Raw genomic sequence first — 21,343 nt, 5'->3', positions numbered from 1 at the left:
ATAATCAGAGAAATCAATTAACTAAAAAAATCACCAAAATCAATAGAACCAAAAACTGATTTGAAAAAATAAAATTGGTAAACATTAACCAGACTGATCAACAATAAAAGAACACAAATATCCTATGTAAATTATTAGTAAGAGATATTACCATAAAATCACCAGAAATAAAAAATAAATAGAAATATTATGCCAATTAATCTTACACAGTATATAAGGTGGAAGAAGTCCTAGAAAATACAAATTACATAAGAACAGGAAACAACACCATATTATTTAATGAAACTGAATGAAGCTTTTCCTCTAGGCTGTGTCAACTTCACCAGGATATAAGGTTCACTAGGACAGCCCTTTTTCTTCTTTTTGACAAAACTAGCAGCTGAAATTTTTTTCAGAAATGATAATGCAGAGTTACCTAGCTTTTCCCAAGGAAATCTGTTATCTGAATAATTGCCTTCAACTCCCCAGATTTATGTTTCTTAGCAGATATAAAGAAACCAATATAAAGGAGATATAATTTTCAACTTCTGAATTTGACAGGTTTAAGCAACACTTTACCCACCTCTCCTTAAGTGCACATATGAACAAGCTCACAAAAAATCTGGTTGTTTTCTCCTTTGCCACCAGCAGGAGAGTCAAACAAACATAAGCTCTTGTTTTGGTAGGAGAACTTTGATCCCACTCTGTAACTGCAATAAAAATCCAGGCTTCTCAGCTACATAAGTAGTAAATATTTTCATGCCCTATTAATATATGTAAAATGTCATCAATTTCAACATCAAAATCAAATTTGGGGTGGCGATCTATGACTTCAGGTGACCATATATCTTCAGTTGCCTTCACCTCTGCATAAATTAAATTTCCTCTGCTTCTGGACTCTCCTTAACTGCTGATAAACAGATACATTGTCCACAAACTGTAAGGAATCTTGAATGCTATAATCACCATACAGATTCATGAATTTCTTTGTGGGCTTAGTGAACTTACTCTCGCTATTTGATACATGGTCAGCTACAAGAAAGAACTTAGCTACTCAAGGACCATAGAAAAACCATGTGGACATTACATTTTGAGGGGACAATTAGTAAATGGATAAAAATACAGGTGGTGTGTAAATTTAGAGCAAAAAAAAATGTTTTCCTTTTTGTCTTTTGAACAGCTTCCATTTCCTTTCTGGAAAGAAGATAGTATTTTATGTATGTTCTTTTTGTTTTATTTTTAAATATTTTATCACTATATATTAATTCTACAAAATAATGGCTTTCATGATGACATTTTCTACATGTATATATTTTAATTCATTTTACAGCTAGATTGTTTCTAATTGAATTTTGTGAATTTCATACAATACTTACATTGAATTTAGATTCCCTCCCCCATTTGCACCCTCCTCTGTACAACACTTATGAGAGAGAGAGAGAGAGAGACAGAGAGACAGAGAGACAGAGAGACAGAGAGAAAGAAAGAGAGAGAGAGAAACCAAATTTATGTCCCCAAATGCAGCCTGGTCAACCTACAATGTCTCACCCTTAAACAGGACTGACTGACCTGCTCCCATCAGTCAGAAGTTGTCAGTAGTTCCTCTAGTAGGGTTGGGATTTCTTACTCACCTCTCCATATCCATATTTGGATTTTTGCTGACTTGAGCTTACATGGGACTTGGGCATGCTGTCACTATTGCTGTGAGTTCATATGAGTAATTGACCAGTTGTCTGGAAAACACTGTTTCCCTGTGATCATCTACCACTCTGCTCTAACAATCTTCCTGCCTCATCTTCTGCAATGATCCCTGAGTTCTGGCATGCAGAAGTTTGATATAGGTGTCCTATTTAGGGATAAACACTTTGCAGCCTCTTATTCTCTGGACAATGGACAGTTGTGTGTCTCTGTGTTAACCACCATCTGCTGCATAAGGAAGCTTCTCTGGTGAGAGTTGAGAGATTTGTTAATCTATGAACATAATAAGTCAGTAGGAGTCAGTTTAATACTATATCTATTAGGAGAAAACTAGTATTATGTTCTCCCCTATGCCCTGTGACCCATCTAGTGTCAGATTCCTAGGCCTCACATCAATATCCAGCCTATCAAGAGGAATGTAACTCCAGTTAGAAAGTGGTTGGTTACTCCCATAATGTTTGTGCCACTATTGCACCAGTGGGCATTGCTGGAAGGTGCTAGTCATAATACCAAAAGAGAAAATTAGTCATCAGCCTTACCCAGTTGTGAATCCTGTGAACTACAGCAACTGGCCTTGGCAATATATGCCCAATGGATGCTCATTTCAAAATAATACCTATAACAGTTTTCTAGTGCTATTTTCAAGTTACTAAAGGACTTCTGTAAAATTGATTTTGGAAAAAAACAAAAACAAAAACAGAAACTGACATGAAAAAATGCTTATTTAAATGAAATAAAATACCTGAAGATCTAAAAAGCAATAACTGCTAATCAGTTTAATTCATGCTTTCACAATCTGCTTTATGCTTTTTAGTGATGACATGTACTTTGCCTAATTTTAGCAAATGCACTTGGGACTCTAAAACATGGAATTTTACAAGAGACTATAATTTACCTTTAAAGTATTAAATTCTTAATTACATAAAAATATACAACAGTTGATGCTAAATTCACATAAATTCAGGATCTCAGATTATCTCACTCTTATTTATAATCCTTAACTGATCTCTCTGTGTGATGGTTAATTTTAATATAGTAACTTAAGAAAGACATGATACCCTGGTTTTTGTCAAACACTAGTTTACATCTTTCTAAGAAAACATTTTTTAGATGTTTGTTATATATAAATCAGTGAACTCTGAGTACAATAAAATACCCTTCATTATGGGAATGAACCTCCTCTGATTCTTTGAAAGTCTTAAGAAAAAAGCTTAAGGTCCCCTAAGAAAGAAAGAATTCTGCTTCCAGAGTGCCTTCAGGCACAAAACTATGATATCAAATCTTCCCTGGATTTTCAGCATACCACTCAACTCCAGATTTTAGATTAAAGAGTTCCCATAGTTTTGTGAGCCAATTCTTTAAAATAAATCTGATTGCCAGAGAGATGATGATAGATAGATAAATAGATGATAGATTATGATAGATTGATACATGGATAGATGATAAATGATAGATAGATAGATACATACATACATACATAATATTGGTCATTTTTATCTAGAGAACCCTTACCAATACACCTTATTTCCAATTCTCTACCATGCAACCTGAGTCATCTTTCTACAATGGAAATTGTACAATGCTGTTTTAAATTGTACAGTGCCTGTTTTAAGTCTACTGCCATGAGAACAATAACTAACTTTTTTATGCAGTCTTAATAACAAGACTTAGAGGGTCTTTTGTGAACTGACATTATTTAGCCTTTTAGCTCCCTAAAGCTTCTGACATGAAATTACAGATTCCAGGTTTTTAAATTTTATTTTTATTTTATGTATATGAGTGTATAGTCTGCATGTAGGAAGGTGCACCTGTGTCGTGCAATGCCCATGGAGGTCATATGCCCAGAAGAGGGCATCAGATTCCCTGGAACTGGAGTTATGGGTGGTTGTTAGCTACCATGTGGGTGATGGGAATTGAGCCTGGGTCCTTAATCAAACCAGTTAAGAGCCAGTGCTCTTAAAAGTGCTGAGCCATCTTTCAGCCCTAAGAGAATCCAGTCTTTTTGTTGTTGTTGTTGTTGTTGTTGTCTTTTGTCTTTTGTCTTTTCAAGACAGGGTCTCCCTGTAGCCCCAGCTGGCCTGAATTTCCTATAGAGACCAGACTGGCCTTGATCTCACAGAGATCCACCTGCTTCTTCCTCCCAAGTGCTGAGATTAAAGGCGTGTCTCACCACCACTGGCTAATATTTTATTACTTTTATGTTTATGAGTGCATGTATGTAAGTGCACTGATGTTATTCAATACACACGGAGGTCAGAAGGGGGCATCAGATCCACTGAAACTGGAGTTATGGGTGGTTGTTAGTTACCATATGGGTGCTGGGAGTTGAACCCAGGTCCTTTGCAAGAGCAGCCAGTGCTCTTAACCCCTGAGCCATCTCTCTAGCCCAGCATTATCAGGTCATTTTTATGTAGCATGGTTTACAGTGTTCTTGGATGCTTCATTGACTTGAACTGTTTTTCAAGTCTCACCAGTGAATTATTCAGTATCTTCTCAGTAAATTTCTTTTCTAACTATTCAATTTCTGCTGTTAAGTAAGATCCATAACTTATAGTCTATCAATGTACCCATCTCAGTAGTAAGTCTAACCCCTTCTTAAATAACATGAATCATGGCAGATAATGGTAGATTCCCTTAAATGTAACTGTTACTTTAATCACATTGTAATGTCAGAGATAGCATACTGGCTAGAATATATCAACCTAGCTTCTGGCTGGTGATATATAACTTGATCTACTGAAAATATCATTTGCTTAGCCTCCATAGGGGAATATCAGTCCTACCAAATGTTCTTGAGCAAAGTCATGATACCTGCACAGAGAACTATCTACGATTCAAAAAGTAACTCCCGACATGATACTAGGACACTGAACAGATGAATATGATATGTCAAGTGACTTTATACTTTTGTTCTACTAAATATGAGTTAGCACAACAGTAAAGTTATGGAAATGGTATATTAAGAAGCAGGACCAGGGCTGAAGAGATGGCTTAGTCGTTAAGAGTACTAGCTGCTCTTGCAGAGGACCTGGGTTCAATTCCCAGCACCCACATGGTGGCTAACAACAATCCATAACTCCAGTTCCAAGGGAAGTGATGCCTTCCTCAGACCTCTGTGGGTATTACATGACATGGGTACACCTACATACATGCAGGCAATACACTCATACACATAAAATTAAAATAATAAATAAAATATTTTTAAAAAGAAGCAGAACAAAACAAGTTTCATGTACAGACTGTTCCATATTTCAGTTTCTTCTAATTGAATGATCATCATTTCCTCAAAGCTCAAATCTATAAATATGTAGGTTCTTCCTTATGTCCACATAAAAAAGTCATCCCAATAAAGTACAGGATGTAAACACACTGCTGACACAGTCCGAAGTGCTAGTGAAAAACAACTGGGAAAGGAATTGCTTTATAAACTTAGTGTGGACAAAGAAATCATCTGAAAAGGGTACATGCAGACTGCTATACAGTAACAAAATTGTATTTTCATGATGAAATTTAATACATTTACTCAATTATCAACAATGATCTAGGCCAAAAGCCTAGGAAAAGACAAATTGGAAAATTAGAGAGAAAGATCTTTTAAAAATGAATGTGGATGAACATATCACAATATATACATGATAGATTCTTATTTCTCATGCCAATGCCTACCATAATCTATCTCTTCCTGAAGAGACACTGAAAACATAGGTAGGATGAAAATTTTGTAAGTCAGCTGCCTCAGCCAATCTACTGCTTTCATAAAAGGGACTGGAGTCACTAGGCAGCAGAGATGGAGGATATGCATGCACCCAATGATGTGAGGTCATTCTCATTAATCTGAACTAATTACTGTCTCTATTGAATGTCCAACCTGTATGAAGCAAAGCTAAGCTATCACTATGTTATCATCCTTCAAGGAGGCCAAAATCCACTTAGTGGAAAACTGATTAAATAAAATCCTAAGAAGTCCATTCCACCTTAGAACAAATAGAGATTTTTATTTACTATAATGGCTGCTTATTCCAAGTGAGATTTTCCTTGATCTGTACTATACTATACTTTGTATATCATAAGAATATATAATGATTCATCATCATGAAATGACATGTAAACTTTTCTTCAATTGGAGGTCTCACTGAAAGGAGTGCAACAAAGAACACATGACCTCTGAACCAACAAGCCCTGCTATATGTGGCTTCAACTAAAAAACGATAGTACAGAATGTGCTAGAATAGCCTTTCAAAATCATTATGAGTATCAGATTAAATATTTAAATTTATTTATTTATTCTTATTTTATGTGTATGAGTGATTTGCCTGCATGTATACAAGTGTACCACATGAGCACAAGGCTCGTGGAGGCCAGAAAAAGAGTGTCAGATCCCCTGCAACTGGAGTTGTGAGTCACCATGTAGGTGCTGGGAACCAGAACCTTGGTCCCCTGCAAAAGCAGCCAGTGCTCTTGACTGCTGGACCATCTCTCCAGCCCTGAATTTCATCAAAAATGTAAAAAAATTACAAAAAATAAAAGTTTACAAAACCTATTCCATAATATGAAAAGAACAAATAATTTCCAAATAAGCTTATCAAAATAACATTGCTCTGATAACTATACTAGCCAAAAGTCTTATCAAAAAAGAAAGCTTCAGACCAAAATTCATATATACCACCTTCAGGCCAACATTCATATATAACATCTTTAGATCAACATTCATATTTACCACCTTCAGACCAACATTTATATATACTACCTTCCAATGCTTTATTTTAGAAAACATTCTTGTTGTTTTGGTTTGTTTTATTTCGTTTTGACACAGGGTCTCCCTATAACCCCAGCTGGTCTGGAACTTGCTATGTAGACCAGGCTGGCCTCGATCTCACAGAGATCCACCAGCCTCTGCCTCTGAAGTGCTGGGATTAAAGGCATATGCCACCAATGCCTGGCTTAGAAAATGTTTTTTAATAAAAAAATTATACTAACAGGTTAAACAAAGCATGGTTAGCATGGTTGCAGGTAAAGAAAAGGCCTAACTGCAAGTGATAACATGAGAATGTTTTTATAAGTAATAAAACTCCTATACCTAACATTTTAGTAGTTAATGAATCAATACTTTCACTTAAAGCAATAACAAAATAAAAATATCCATCTTAAATATAAAAACAGAAAAGATGAATTCACTGTATGATAATTTTTAAATAAAATTAACCAAATATGCTCTACAATGAAAGTGATAACTCTTAAAATTATAATATTTAAAAATGTGAGCCTATTTTTCACATTAAAACATCAATTTTTATTTTCAAAGCCAAAGATTGTCAAACTGCATAACAACAACAACAAAAACAAAAACAAAAACAAAACCTACCTGCTGGCTATAAGGAAGAAATTTTAAAACAGAGTAAGTTAAAAACAGAATATATATATGTGTGTGTGTGTGTATATATATATATATATATATTTTAAGATATATAATATGGTAAGACTAGTCAAAAGAGAGCTTTGGTTTCCATGTTCATTAAGTAAAGTAAATTTCAGATCAAAGACTATTAATAGGGGCAAAAAAGGCATTTCATAATGCAAACAATTGCAGTTTATCAAAAAGACTTACTCTTTATCTAATAGCAAAGCCTCAAAATACATAAAACCTAATGTAACTGCCAAGATAAATAGGTCAATCTACAGTTATAATGGAAGATTTTAATATCACTATCTCAATAATTGAGGAAGTAGATAGAAAATCAGTACAAATAGAGATGATATGTACAAGGCTATCAATTAGTTTGATCTAATTGACATTTATAGAACAATCTAACCAACAGCAGCAAGCATGTTTTTTTCAAATGTACATTCAACATTTATCAAAATGACAACATACACGACTATAAAAAGGCTTAGATTAATTTCAAATGATTCAAATTATACAATCTATATTATCTTACCTTGAATATTAAATTAGAACTCAGTAACATAATGATTACTATGAAAATATCTAATACTTAAAAGCTAAACAACATACTTACAAATAACCTGGTGATTAAGAAAAATCAAGCAAAATTTTAAAAATATTTCATTAAATGATAATGAAAATACAAATAAAACTTTAGGATTCTGCCAAGAAATAGTAGCCCCATTCCTCTCAATGTCTCCACCCTTAAAATGAAAAAAGCCTAGAGGTAGCATTATAAAAAAGCTTCAGAAAACTCTGAAAGGCTAAAAAATGGTGACCTCAGGAAATATATTGCAGGGAATGCCTGGGCTTCTTATTACCGCCCACCTATCATGAACAGAGCACTGCAGAAGTCTCCAACTTAGAACAACCAACTAAGCACAGACAAAAGAAAAAAAAAAATGAAAGAAAAAAAAACTGTTCTTGTAAGAAAAGGGCTATGGGGGCTGGAGAGATGGCCAGCAGTTAAGAGCACTGGCTGATGTTGAGGATCCAGGTTCGATTCCCAGCACCCACATGGCAGATAAAAATTTTCCATAATTCCAGTTCTGGGGGATCTGACATTCTCTCCTGACCTCAGTGGGCAGTGTACAAAATGAGTGTACTAACACACGTGCAAGCAATACACTCATACACATATTTTTTAAAAAGACAATCTAGGAAACAGAGGGAAAAATTTAATATTGAATTAGTGACAAGCATATAAAAATGAAGAAAATTATGAGAATACCAAAATAAAAACATGTAAAGAAGTAGGATAGAGTTGACAGAAGATAAAAAAACTAAAGTATAGATCAGAGGAATTTACCAAGTCTAGTTGGGAGAAAATGATTAAAAACAAAAACAATAATAGTAATAAACAGAATCTCCTTATCTATGGACAAAAATAGCAACAACAAAAATCTAACACTGACACATGAGGATAGAGAAGGAGAAGAGAAAGACAATGGGACTGAGAAGCTATTGTAAGAAAGTGACTAGGAAGAATATCAAACAGACAGCAAATAGGCTCATAAATTCCCTTGTAGATATAGATGATGCAAATTAAATTATAGCTGGATGAATTCCCTATGAGAAAAGTCCAAAAACTAGTTAAGAGGCAATTAAGTAGTCTTAGACTGTACTACAGCACTGAACTCAAAACAAATCTATTGTAGCTTACCAAACCAACACCCCAAGACACATCTTCAGAAGAAAGTGATTTACTAAAAAACTCACCTTATGTGCTGGAGAGACGCTTCAGTGGCTGAAGCACTGGCTGCTCTTGCAGAGGACCCAAGTTAGGTTCCCAGCATCCACATGGCAGCTAACAACCATTCTAACTCCAGTTCCAAGGGATTCAACACTCTCTTCTGACCTCTGCAGGCATTGCATAACACCAGTGCATTTACACACATGCAGGCAATACAGTCATACACAAAAAATAAAAATAATAATAAAAAAGTCACCTTATAAGAGTAGTAGAGACAACTGATTCACTTAATGCATAAACCTCACTGGAGAGTTAAAATATGAAAAAAGGATAAAATGATACCTTCAAAGGAACACAATTAATTCTCTAGACTTCAAAGCAAAGGATATGGATAAAATACCTGATGGAGAATGTAATATTTAATTATTTTTTATTTTATGTGTATGAATGTATTGCCTACATGTGTGTAAGTGCACCTGTGTTATGCAATGCCTGCAGACTTCAGAGGAGGGCATCAAATCTCCTGTAATTGGAGTTAAAAATGGTTGTTAACCACCATGTGGGTGCTGGGAACCCAGGTCCAGGGGATCCAATGCTCTCTTCTAACCTCCTCAGACATTGAATGACATGGGTGCACTTACATACATGCAGATAATACACTCATATACATAAAATAATAAATAAAATTTTTTGAAAAGAAAATGAAACATACCTCCAGGTAAGATGATGAATGAGAAGTTTTATCAAGAAACTAGGTAGAAGAAAAAAGTCAAGATAATACAGAATAATCTTGTCTGATTGGTAAATGAACTTATTAAACCAGGTAAGATCACCACAGGGAAGCAGGTGAGAGCTCAGGGGAAATCAACAAGAAGTGCTTCTCCTCACACATAGTCCCTGCATACACAGGCAAGCACAGTGGAACCTGTTGGAAAGTGATTCTCCTCAAACATTGGACTTACAGAATCAGAAGAAGCTGAAGAACAGAACAGCTGAGGTCAGGGGGAGGAGACCACAAAGCAACATCTTAAAACCTTCCTTCTGCCACACTAAGAACACTCTGGCACTAAGAACAAAGAAATTGTGGCTGAATCCAAGGGCTACCACTTGGTCCCTCCTCCACAAAGCACCTAGCCAAAGACCAGGAAAACAAGAGAAGATCAAGAAATGAGCCAACTGCTCCCCCATTGCAGATGTGCCAGTAACTCACTTTAAAAGTTAAGGAAATCAATTCCAGAGTCACCTCCAGATATCAAACCAAAGCCGAGCCAGAGTTAGATTAGGGCCAGAACCAGAGCCAGAGCCAGAGCCAGAGTGAAGCAGGAACCATAGCTAGAACCAGGTTCAGAGCTGAGTCAGAGTCTCATCAAAGACATAGACTAGGGGCTAGAGAGATGGCTTGGTAGTTAAGAGCAGTTAAGAGAGCTGTTCTTCCAGAGTACTCGGGTTTGATTCCCAACACCCACATGACAGCTAACAACTGTCAGAAAATCCAGTTCCAGGGGATCCAATGCCATCTACTAGCTTCTGCATGCTTATACAACATGGGTGCACTTATATATATTCAGGCAAAACACTCATACACATAAAAATAAAAAATAATAAAATATTTTAAAATATTTTATTTGTTTTATTTTGTGTATGAGTGTATTGCCTACATGTGTGTAAGTGCACCAGTGTGGTGCAATGCCTGCAGAGATGAGAAAAGGGCATCGGATCCCATTGAACTGGAGTTATGGACAGTTGTTAGCTACTATGTAGGTGCTGGGAATCGAGCCAGGGTCCTCTGGGTCCTGTGTAAGAGCAGCCAGTGTTCTTAACCACTGAGCCATCTCTCCAACCCCTAAATAAAATTTATTTATTTATTTATTTATTTATTTATTTATTTATTTATTTATTTATTTATTTATATACCTGTATTGCCTGCATCTATGTAAGTGCACCTGTGTCATGCAATGCCTGCAGAGGACAGAAGAGGCTGCTGAATCCCTTGGAAATGGAGTTATGGACAGTTGTTAGCACATGCATAAATGGAACATCTATTACCATACCCTCTCCTCCAAGGATCAGAGAACATTACAGGAGAAGGGGCTGAAAAACTGTAAGAGCCAGAGGTGGTAGATTAATTCAAGGAAACCATGTTGTCTAGACACCCTGAGGCAGTTGCATATATGAATCCACAGTGTTTGTGGCAGCATGCACAAGACCTGTGCAAACCCAAGCCAGACAAAAAATCCAGCATGAATGAGGTACATAAGAAGCTCCAGCCCTAACTGAAGATCTATTGGCAATTGATAGCTGCTGGGAGAGGAATAGTCAGTTTTCTTTAAGAGGGTGATGCCTGGTAAGCTGACCAGACTCCAAGAGCCTTTGGGAAACAAAAATTAGACCCAATAGGCCTACAAAAGAAGAAAAATAATAATAGAGGACATGAAGTTAGGAAGGCCAATAGGATGGAGTAAAAATAGGGGAGGGGTTCTCAAAGAACCAATAAAATATTTTTAGAAATCTAAGAGCATACGAAAAGGCCATAAGGAAATCTGCTATATAGCAAGCCAACTTTTAAAATTATGTTTCTGCATGTTTGTCTATACATGTGAGTGTCTTCAGAGGGCAGAGGGCATCAGATATCCTGAAACTATAGTTATTGGTTATTGTGAGCCATCTGAAGAGGGTACTGTGAACTGAACACGGATCTTCTGCAAAAGCAGTACATGCTCTTAACCACTGAGCTATCTCCCCAGCTTTTGGTAAGCAAATTTTAACAATAAAATTTAAGAGTTTGAAGGGATCTGAATATTCAATATGATTTCTACCAAAATTCTAAAGGAATTTTGTTTTCTGAAATGATAAAAGTCATATAGAATCTTTAGGGATCTCAAATAGTCAAAACAATATGAAAAAGAACATATTGGAAAACACACATTTCCTAAATACAAAACTACAAAGCTACAGTACTTAAAACATTGTAGTGAAACCACAGACATATAGGTAAATGGAGAGAATATCAAACTCACAAATACACTTTTACATGTGGTCATATAACTTGTGACAAAGATACCAAGACCATTCAATAGGGAAACAACAGTCTTTTCCACAAATGTTGGTGGCGACACAGGATATCCTTATGTAAAAAAGCTGAAGTTGGGGGCTGGAGAAATGGCTCAGTGGTTAAGAGACTGACTGCTCTCGCAGAGGACCGGGGTTCAATTCCCAGCACCCACATGGCAACTATGAACTGTCCTTAACTGCAGTTTCAGGGGAATCTGAAGCCCTCTTCTGACCTCTGCAGCATTACACGACACAGGTGCACTCACATACATGCAGGTAATACACTTGTACACATAAAATAAAAAGAATAAGTAAAATTTTTTTTAAAAAGCTGAAGTTGGAACCTTATATAACATCATTTATGAAAATTAATTTTAAATGGATAAAAGACTTAAATATGTAAAACTATAATCTCTTGGAAGAAAACTTAAGGTCATACATTGTGGCATTGAATTTGGCACCAAAGGCACATGGAACAAAAAATAATTAAAGAAATCAGATTTCATTATATCAAAATGACATCACTATTAAGGAAGATAATAGAGAATTCAAGGGAAGCCTGGGTATGTAGCAAAACTTTGTCTCCAAATTTAAATAAAAGTTGATAACTCTTGGTGGGAATATAAAATGTTATATATAGCTACAATGGAAAATAATATGGTGGTTCCCACCGAAGTAAAAATAGCTGGGCATTATAGTTCCTGTCTATAATCCCAGCACTCAGGTAGTTGAAAGAGGAAGAATGTTTGAGGCCACAGTGGGCTACATAATGAGGACAAGGTCAATTAGCCAATGCTGTATTGTAAGAGCCTCTCTCAACCTAACAAAGCAAACAAAAACAGAATTATCATATAATCAAACAATTCTACTTCTAAGCACATGCCTCACCAAAACCTGAAAAAGATACTTGTATACCCATGTTCACAGTGGCATTTTTCATGGTAATTTAAACATATAAGTAGTTAATGTCCAAAATGAATAGATACCAGAATATAATATGTACTACAACAGATTCCTATTCTGCCTTTAAAAGTAAAGAATCCTGACATGCACCACAACACGGACAAGTACGGAGAACATTATACTAATGAAATAAGTCAGTCATGTAAAAGATAAACACTATCATTCTATTTATATGAAAATTATAGGGACAGAAAGGAAAATAGTAGTTTCCCAGAGCTGAGGGGAGGAAAAATACAGTTATCACTTAATTGTTGTGAATTTTTATTTTTATAGAATGAATATATGCATAAAATAGGATGATGGTGATGGTTATATGATACTATGCATTTAATAACCTTGAACTGTATCTTAAAAGAAAATTAAAGCATTCAACCATTTTTTGACCCATCCAATTGTATTTCTGAGTATTTATACTAGAGAAAATGAAAACTTCTAATTATATATAACTATGTCCATATATTAATAGCTGTTTTCATAATAAGGGCCAAAACTTGAAACAATTCAAATGTCCTTTAACAGATGAAGGGTTTAACTGTGGTATATCCATAACAGGGAATATTACTCAATAATAAAAGTGAACAACTGATACACTATCAGCTCTCCACATGCTCATTATCCATAGGATTTCATATTCACAATTCCAGCCAATTATGGTTCTAAAATTTTTGACCTAGAAATTGTTTTTACTAAACATGTTCAGATTTTTATTGTCATCACTTGAACAATACTATATAACACACTACATAACATTTATATGCCCTAGTTTCATAAGTAATCTACAGATTATTTAAGATATACAGGAAGATGTGTGCAGACTATATACAAATATTACATAATTTATGTAAAGAATTTGTGCATCTGCAGATTTTGTAATCCATGAAGTGAACCTAAAGTCAATCCTGTAGACAAACCAAGGGATGAGTGTATGCGACAATTTGGATGAATCTTCAGAGATATATGATACATATAAAAACAAGTTCCATAGATCATTCACTACATCATCTCATTACATGACATTCTTGTGGTTACAAAATATTGAAATAAAGAACAAGTTAAGAGTTGTTAGAGGTCAGATGAAGGGTTAGGAAACATAGAGTGATAGCGTGGTGGTTTGAATGTGAAATGTCACTTTTTGGCTCATGTATTTGAACACTTGGCCCCTAGCTGGTAATGCTGTTTGGGAGGGTTGTGGAACGTTTAGGAAGTAGAGCCTTACTAGAGGAAGTATTTCGCTGGGTGTGGGCTTTGAGATGTTGTGGCCTGGCTCCATTGCCTCTTCTCTTTCTTAGCTTCTGAACTTCTGATACAAAGTGAGCAGCTAGCCTTGCGTTCCTGCCACCATGTCTTCTTTGCCATGCCTTCTCCACCATAATGGACTCCATTCCTCTGGAACTGTCAACAAAATAAACCCTTTCTCCCTTAAGTTGCTTTTTTCAGAGAATTTTATCAGAGCAACAGAAAAGAAACTAAGACACGTTTCACAATAGGTGGGCAACATGAGGCATCATTACAGTAACAATAATGTCCTGTAACTCTATCCTGGTTGTGATATCACACAACTGTTTTATAAAATGTCTCTGTAGTATTTCTTAAATGTAATTCTACAATGATTTCAAAATAAAAGATTTGATCTGAAAATGCAAAAGACACTAAAAATCAATCATTTGAGAAGAAATGTATAGCACTATATACACAAACTAGAAAAGAAGAATGTTAACAAATTAATGAGTGTTTTTACCTTAAAAAATTGGGAAAAGGCAAACTAAACCCAAAGTAAATAGAAGATAAAAAGATGAAAGCAGAAACTAATATAATAGAATATGGTAAAACAATAAAGAAATATAATGAATCTAAACATTCATTTTGTATACTTGATAATTTAGTTTCTGTAGTCAGAAAAGAATATGACACAATCAACCAATAACAGGAGTTAAAGAAGGAATAACAATAGTGATCTGAAGGACAAAAAACATCAACAAATTTGACAGTAGATATTTTCACAATAGTTACTTATTTTAAAAGAAGCAAAATACTTTATTTGGTCATTAATGTTTTATTTACTTGGATGTTCAATCAAATTCAATTGATTTTAATCTACAGAATAATGAACAAAAAGTTAAGGATACATTCGTATAGCACCTGTTCTTGTTCCAATAGCCAAGATTTTCTGAACTGGATCAAAGGCCAATGTTGTGGGTTGATAAGGAAAACCATGCCGAACTGTCTGAAAGAGAGCAAATAGTACAGTCATCAGGGAATAAAAGTTAAACTCATGAAAAGAAAGTACTAAAGGGCCACCAGAATGATTGTATTTTTTAAAAAAGATAAAATTACCACTAAATGACTTACAAGGACATGGAGTAACCTAAACTATCATACATTGTTGGTGAGAGTGCAAAATGTATCATTTTATAATAACTTGGGAAAATGTCTTAGAGTTTATCAAAAAGCTAAATATATACCTACAACAGGCCCTAGCAATAGCACTGTATATGTACCTAGAAAAAATTAAAAGCACATTTCCACAAAATGATTTGCTTAATTATGACACTAAGAACGTTACTCATAAGGGTAGAAAACCAGATATAGCCCAGGTACCTATCAGTAAGAGACTTTTAAAAAGTGCTACAATCATAAAATAAACTACTATATAACAATTAAAAGATACGAACTATTGATAGATGCAACATCATGGATGATTCTTAAAAGCATTATGCTAACTGAAAGAAGTCATATGCAAGAGTTCATACAGTATGATCATATTTGTATCAAGCATTCAAAAAGAGAAACTAATCAGTAGACTGACTGGGAAGGTAGACTGACTGGGAAGAAGATGGAGGCAGGAGGCAGCAGGCAGCAGGTTCAAAGTCATTCTTGGCTACATAGACTGTTTGAGCTCAGCTTGGACTATATGATACCATCTCAGAAACAACAATAAAATCTTTTAGGCCTTTGCTGTGTTCATATCCTTGTGTAAGAATATCTTTCTTTGTTCTAAGTCCAATCTATCACTTTTTCTTCTTAAGCAAATATGTCATGTGGCCACCTTCACTGTTATACATGTCCTCCACAGAGTAGAGATGAGATTTTTCTACTCCATGACAGAGAGGCACAGAGCCAAATGTCCTGTGTCAGTTACCTGGAGAGACCTGGTCATGAGTGACTAACATACATTATCAAAGCTGATCTTGCTCTGTATCTTTGTGGTAAGTAAAATGTTGCTCAATCCAGTGCTTGACTTTAATGCATTTTCCTTAGAAACTTTGATAGAAAGATATAATAAACAAAAGTATCTAGGATTATATTCTTGATGGTTGACACAGTGATGATCTCTCTATCCTCCATCTCATGCATCTCGTGACATTTCTTCCTTAGGGTGGTAACTAGTGCACAATGTTCTACTCCCCTGGGATTGACTAATGAGTGTATAGTATTCTGCCTAACTTTTGGTAAAAATAGATATAAAATAACCCATTTGCTATTTGTGATTCTGAACTGGGTGTTTAACTCTTGATTCTGATATACTTTCTTCATTTAAAATTGATAATATAAATTGGTCAAGAGGAATATAGCTTCTCTTCAAAAAAAAAAAAAAACAGAAGAGATGAGAATATTCTAAGTCATAAAGCAAGTAGTATGCTGATAACAAAATCAAGCAAAGATACAGTGAAATGATAACACAAATAACCCTTGTTAATACAGAGGCAAAAATCCTTAACAAAATTCTATTAAATGGATTTTAGTAACATAAAAAGAATGATCTATGAGTTTTACCTCAATTCAATTTGTTTTAATATTTAAAAATGATTTATTTTAGAGCCAGGTGTGGTGATGCACACCTTTAATCTCAGCACTCTAGTTGCAGAGGCAGGCAAATCTCTGGGAAATTTAGGCTAGCCTGGTCTACATAATGAGTCATAGGCCAACTGAGGCTACAGGCAGACCCTACCGCAAAAAAATGATTTTAATAATGATTTTAATATGTCAGTAGAATAAAGGACAAAAATCACTTTATCACCCTCATAGATAGAAAAAAAAGAGGCATTTCAGAAAATCCAATTCCCTTTTCTCATGTAACAAAGCATTTGATAAGTGAAATTGTAGAAAACTTTCCTCACTTTGAAAAATGACAAATACAAAGACTACAGCTAATATAATTAGTGAAAGAATGAATACTTTCCTTACAAGGTTAGGGCAATCCTAAGAAATGCACTTAAAAATTAGAACTAATTGAGGAATTCAGCAAGGCTGAAGACCACAAATTAGTATATTAACAAAGTCAACAAGGAGGGTGGGTTCTGTCCTCTGTCTGTGTAGTGGCTGTGATCTCAGCAGACCGCCAGAGAGTGCTTGTTTCAGGCTTCCCTCTGACATAGGGGCTGAGAACTCAGGGGACTGCCTGAGACTGCCAGGATCCTGCTTCCATTCTTCTCCTAATTATGCTGTACCCAACCCCCTAACTGGGATTGCGTGAGGCTCCTCCCAAGGCCACCGGGCAGACCTAGCTTTGGTAGGATAAGGGTGGGTTCCAACCTCCATCTGTGTAGTGGCTGTAATCTCAGCAGACCACCAGAGAGTGCCTATTTCTGGACTCCCTTTGGCATAGGGGCTGAGAACTCAGCAGACCAATTGAGAGGTTCAAAATTGGCTCCCCCTTAGGGAACTTCCAAAATTTTGCTCTTGAGTTTTTGCTAGTAGGGGTCCAAACCTTAGAAGGAAGCCTGAGTGTATCTGATTGGAACCTGACTTGGGCTTCTGTGGGTGCTCCTCAGTAGCTGATCTGAAGCCATCAGCTCCTTCCAAAATAAAACCTGAGATAACATGAAACCTGGACCAACCAGCTTTACATAAACAATAAGAAAAGGCCCAAGGCACACCAATAATACAAACAGAAGCATACTTCAATTTAATTCTCATATCAGAATCATAAACAACAAAAAAATTCACATGCCAAAATAACAAAGAAAGAATAATAAAATGGAAAGCCAAAACACTATGTCCCCACCAAACTCCACCAGACCTGTACAAGAGTTCTATAAGGAGAACACCCTAGAGATAACCCAGGACATAGAATTTAAAAGAACAATCATAAACATCTCAAGGAATTCAACGAAATTAAAGAACACATGAACAGGGGCTGGAGAGATGGCTCAGCAGTTAAGAACATTGACTCTTCTTGCAGAAGACCCCGGTTCAAATCCCAGCACCCACATGGCACCTAACAGCTACCCATAACTGCAGTTCCAGGGAATCTGACAGCCTCTTCTGTCCTCTGCGGGCATGGCATGACATGGGTGCACTTACCTACATGCAGGCATATCACTCATACACATAAAAAAAAATTAAAAAAAGGAAAAACACATGAATAAACAAATCAAATAACTGAAAGAAGACAGGGATAAACATCTGAATGTATTCACAAGAGAGACAGAAACATTGAAGAAAACTCAGGCAGAAATGAAGGAGATACAAAACTCAATAAGCCAACTTGAAACAACAGGGAAAGCCTCACCTCTAGAATGCATGAAATGGAAAACAGAATACCAACACTGGAGGATAAAGTTGAAGAATTGGACCCTCAAGCAAAGATTATGAAAAATTAAAAAAAAAAACAGGAATGGAATATGCAAGAGATGTGGGACACCATGAAAAGACCAAATCTATGTACCACAGGCATACAGGAAGGAGAAGAAATTCAGGTTAATGGTATTGACCAGATCTTAAACAAGACTGCAGAAGAGAATTTCCTGAAGGAAAGATATACCCATACAAATACAGGAAGCACAGAGAACACCAAATAGACAGGATCAGAAAAGAAATTCCCCACGACATATCATAGTAAAAACACTAAATGTACAGAACAAAGAGAGAATACAAAGCATCAAAAGAAAAACAACACGTCACATACAAAGGAAATCCCATCAGAATTATAGCTGACTTATCAATGCAAACTATGAAAGCCAGAAGAGCCTGGACCAAGGTATTTCCAGTTCTAAATGACAACAGATGCCAATCCAAAATACTTTACCCAGTAAAAACGTCTATTTTACTGAGGAGGAAAGAAAAATCTTCCATGACACGAATAGCATGAAAGAATACATGTCCACAAAACCAGCCCTTCAAAGAATACTTGAAGCAATACAGAGAGTGGAGAGAGAAACAACTATACCCTAGGGGAAATGAAAGAAAATAAATAAAGGTATAATTGAGGAAACAAAATTAGATAGAGAATGCAAACAGCAATCAAAATGATGGCAACCAATGCCCATCTTTCAATAATAACTATAAATATCAATGGACTGAACTCCCCATCAAAAGACACAGGCTAAGTGAATGCATTAAGGAACAAAATCCATCTCTTTGCTGTCTGCAAGAAACCCACCTCACCTTCAAGGACAGGCACTATCTTTAGGTGAAAGGATGGAAAAGAATATACCAAGCAAATGGTACTAAGAAACACACAGGGGTTGCAATACTAAATCTAACAAAATAGACTTCAAAGTAAAACTAGTCAGAAAAGATAAGGAGTGTCACTCATTCTGATCAAAGGAACAATTAATCAAGAAGATATTACAATCCTTAATATATATGCACCAAACTCTGGTGCACCCAAATTCATAAAAACAACACTACAGGACTTTAAGACACAGATTAACCCCAACTCAGTAACAGTAGGGGACTTTGATACCCCACTGTCTCCATTAGGTCAACTGGACAAAGAATAAACAGAGACATTTGAATTAAATGATATCATACATCAAATGGACCTAATAGACATCTTTCGAATATTCTACCCAAGCACCAAAAAATACACTTTCTGCTCAGCACCCATTGGAACTTTTTCAAAAATTGACTACATACTGAGCCACAAAACAACCATCAACAAATACCAAAAAATTGAAATAATTCTATGCATTCTATCAGACCACAATGCAATAAAGCTCAAGATCAACACTGGACAAAGCCTTAGTCACTACATGAACTCATGACAATTAAACAACACACTCTTAAACAATGAGTGGGTCAAAGGAGAAATTAAGAAAGAAATAAAAGAATTCCTGGAATTCAATGATTTGTGTTTCACTAATGGTTTCACACCTGGTAGCTGGCATTGAGTACAGAAGTAGGGCTCAGTACCATGCTGCATATTCCACATTTTAAAATATGTATGAGTGAATGGGAACAGGCTAATGAAATCCTTGACTGGATAAACTATATTCTCTTCTTAAGAATCAGAATGTTATATCAGTTTTTCTGACAGTTAAAAATAATCAGCCATAACTCTCCTAGCCTGGACTCCTATCCTCAGGCCTCTTGGGGAAAGTCTATAGCGCAGCCCTCTGCGCCTTGACTCCCCCAGCCACATTCACCCTTCCATCTCCCCCGCTGTTCTCTACTCCTAGCTTGGGCCCTGTGCCATTCCTAGCTTGGGGCCCCAGACACCTGGGGAACCAATACTGCTTCCTGATCTTTTTCACCCAGACCAACTTAGTGCCTTCCCTGGGCCCTAGGTGCACTGCTTCTAGACCTGGCCCTGCCCTCACCTCCCTTTACTTCCCTCATCCTGCAACACCCGCTAACCTCTTTCTGGGGCTGACAGCCACTTTCTGGGGCTCCAAGGCTTACCTTTCCTCTCCCTGATCCTTTGCATTCAGTACAACCCAGCTACTCAATCCACTCCCTGGGAAATCGTGGGGCTTCTTCCCACCCCATCTGCCTTTGCATCCCTGCGTGGCACGGCCACAGCCAGGATCTCAGGTCAGTCCAACACCCAAGTTCCTGAGGCCAAAAGCATTCTTAGAAGATTCCAGACCTAAGGAGAAAGTCTGAAAACTTCTGACCCACATTGGAATTGGGCCACCGCGGATCTCCTGAAGAAAAAATCAATCCGGCATCGACAATATAAAATCAAAAGAGAGAACCAGAAGCTTAGACGAACCACCTACTCATACCCAAAAATAAACCACAAAGACACATAAAGTTCAAAAAAAGAAGCAGAACTAAACTTGAAGGCCCGAGTATCACAGAAGAGTCAGAAACTACAAAAGAAATTCACATGTCAAACTCACAGAGAAAAAATAATAACATGAAAAACCAAAATAACATAGCCCCACCAAATACCAGTAATCCTCTAGAGGAACACAATGAGAACCCCCTAGAGACAATGCAGGACATGGAACTCAAAAGAACAATGATGAATATGATAAAAGAATTCACTGAATTTAAAGAACACACAAACAAGGTAATCATAGAGCTGAAAGAAGATAGGGATAAACTTCTGAATGAATTCAGAAAAGAGCTAGAAATATTGAAGAATACTCAGGCTGAAATAAAGAACGAAGTGAAACACTCCATAAGCCAATTAGAAATGACAGGAGAAAGCCTCACCAATAGGATGAACGAAAGGGAAAACAGAGTATCAAGACTGGAAGATAAAGTGGATGAACTGGACCACTCAAGCAAAGATTATGAAAAATTTAAGAAATTACAAGAATGGGATATGCAGGAATTGAGTT

The 21,343-nt window shown here is 36.2% G+C and overlaps 1 protein-coding gene across 1 annotated transcript in view; it reads right to left on the bottom strand.

The window, feature by feature from the left end:
• Positions 1–21,343, bottom strand: part of Stxbp5l (syntaxin binding protein 5 like) — a 395,225-nt gene that overhangs the window by 308,201 nt on the left and 65,681 nt on the right. Inside the window, exon 3 of the mRNA XM_008842914.1 lies at positions 14,954–15,051. Coding sequence (XP_008841136.1) covers positions 14,954–15,051 — 98 coding nt within the window. The remainder of the gene's footprint in view (positions 1–14,953; positions 15,052–21,343) is intronic.

This window comes from Nannospalax galili, unplaced genomic scaffold (assembly GCF_000622305.1).
Source record: "Nannospalax galili isolate Female #2095 unplaced genomic scaffold, S.galili_v1.0 scaffold18, whole genome shotgun sequence".
NCBI classification, from domain to species: Eukaryota; Metazoa; Chordata; class Mammalia; order Rodentia; family Spalacidae; genus Nannospalax; species Nannospalax galili.
This window is presented reverse-complemented; position numbering and strand designations above follow the sequence as displayed.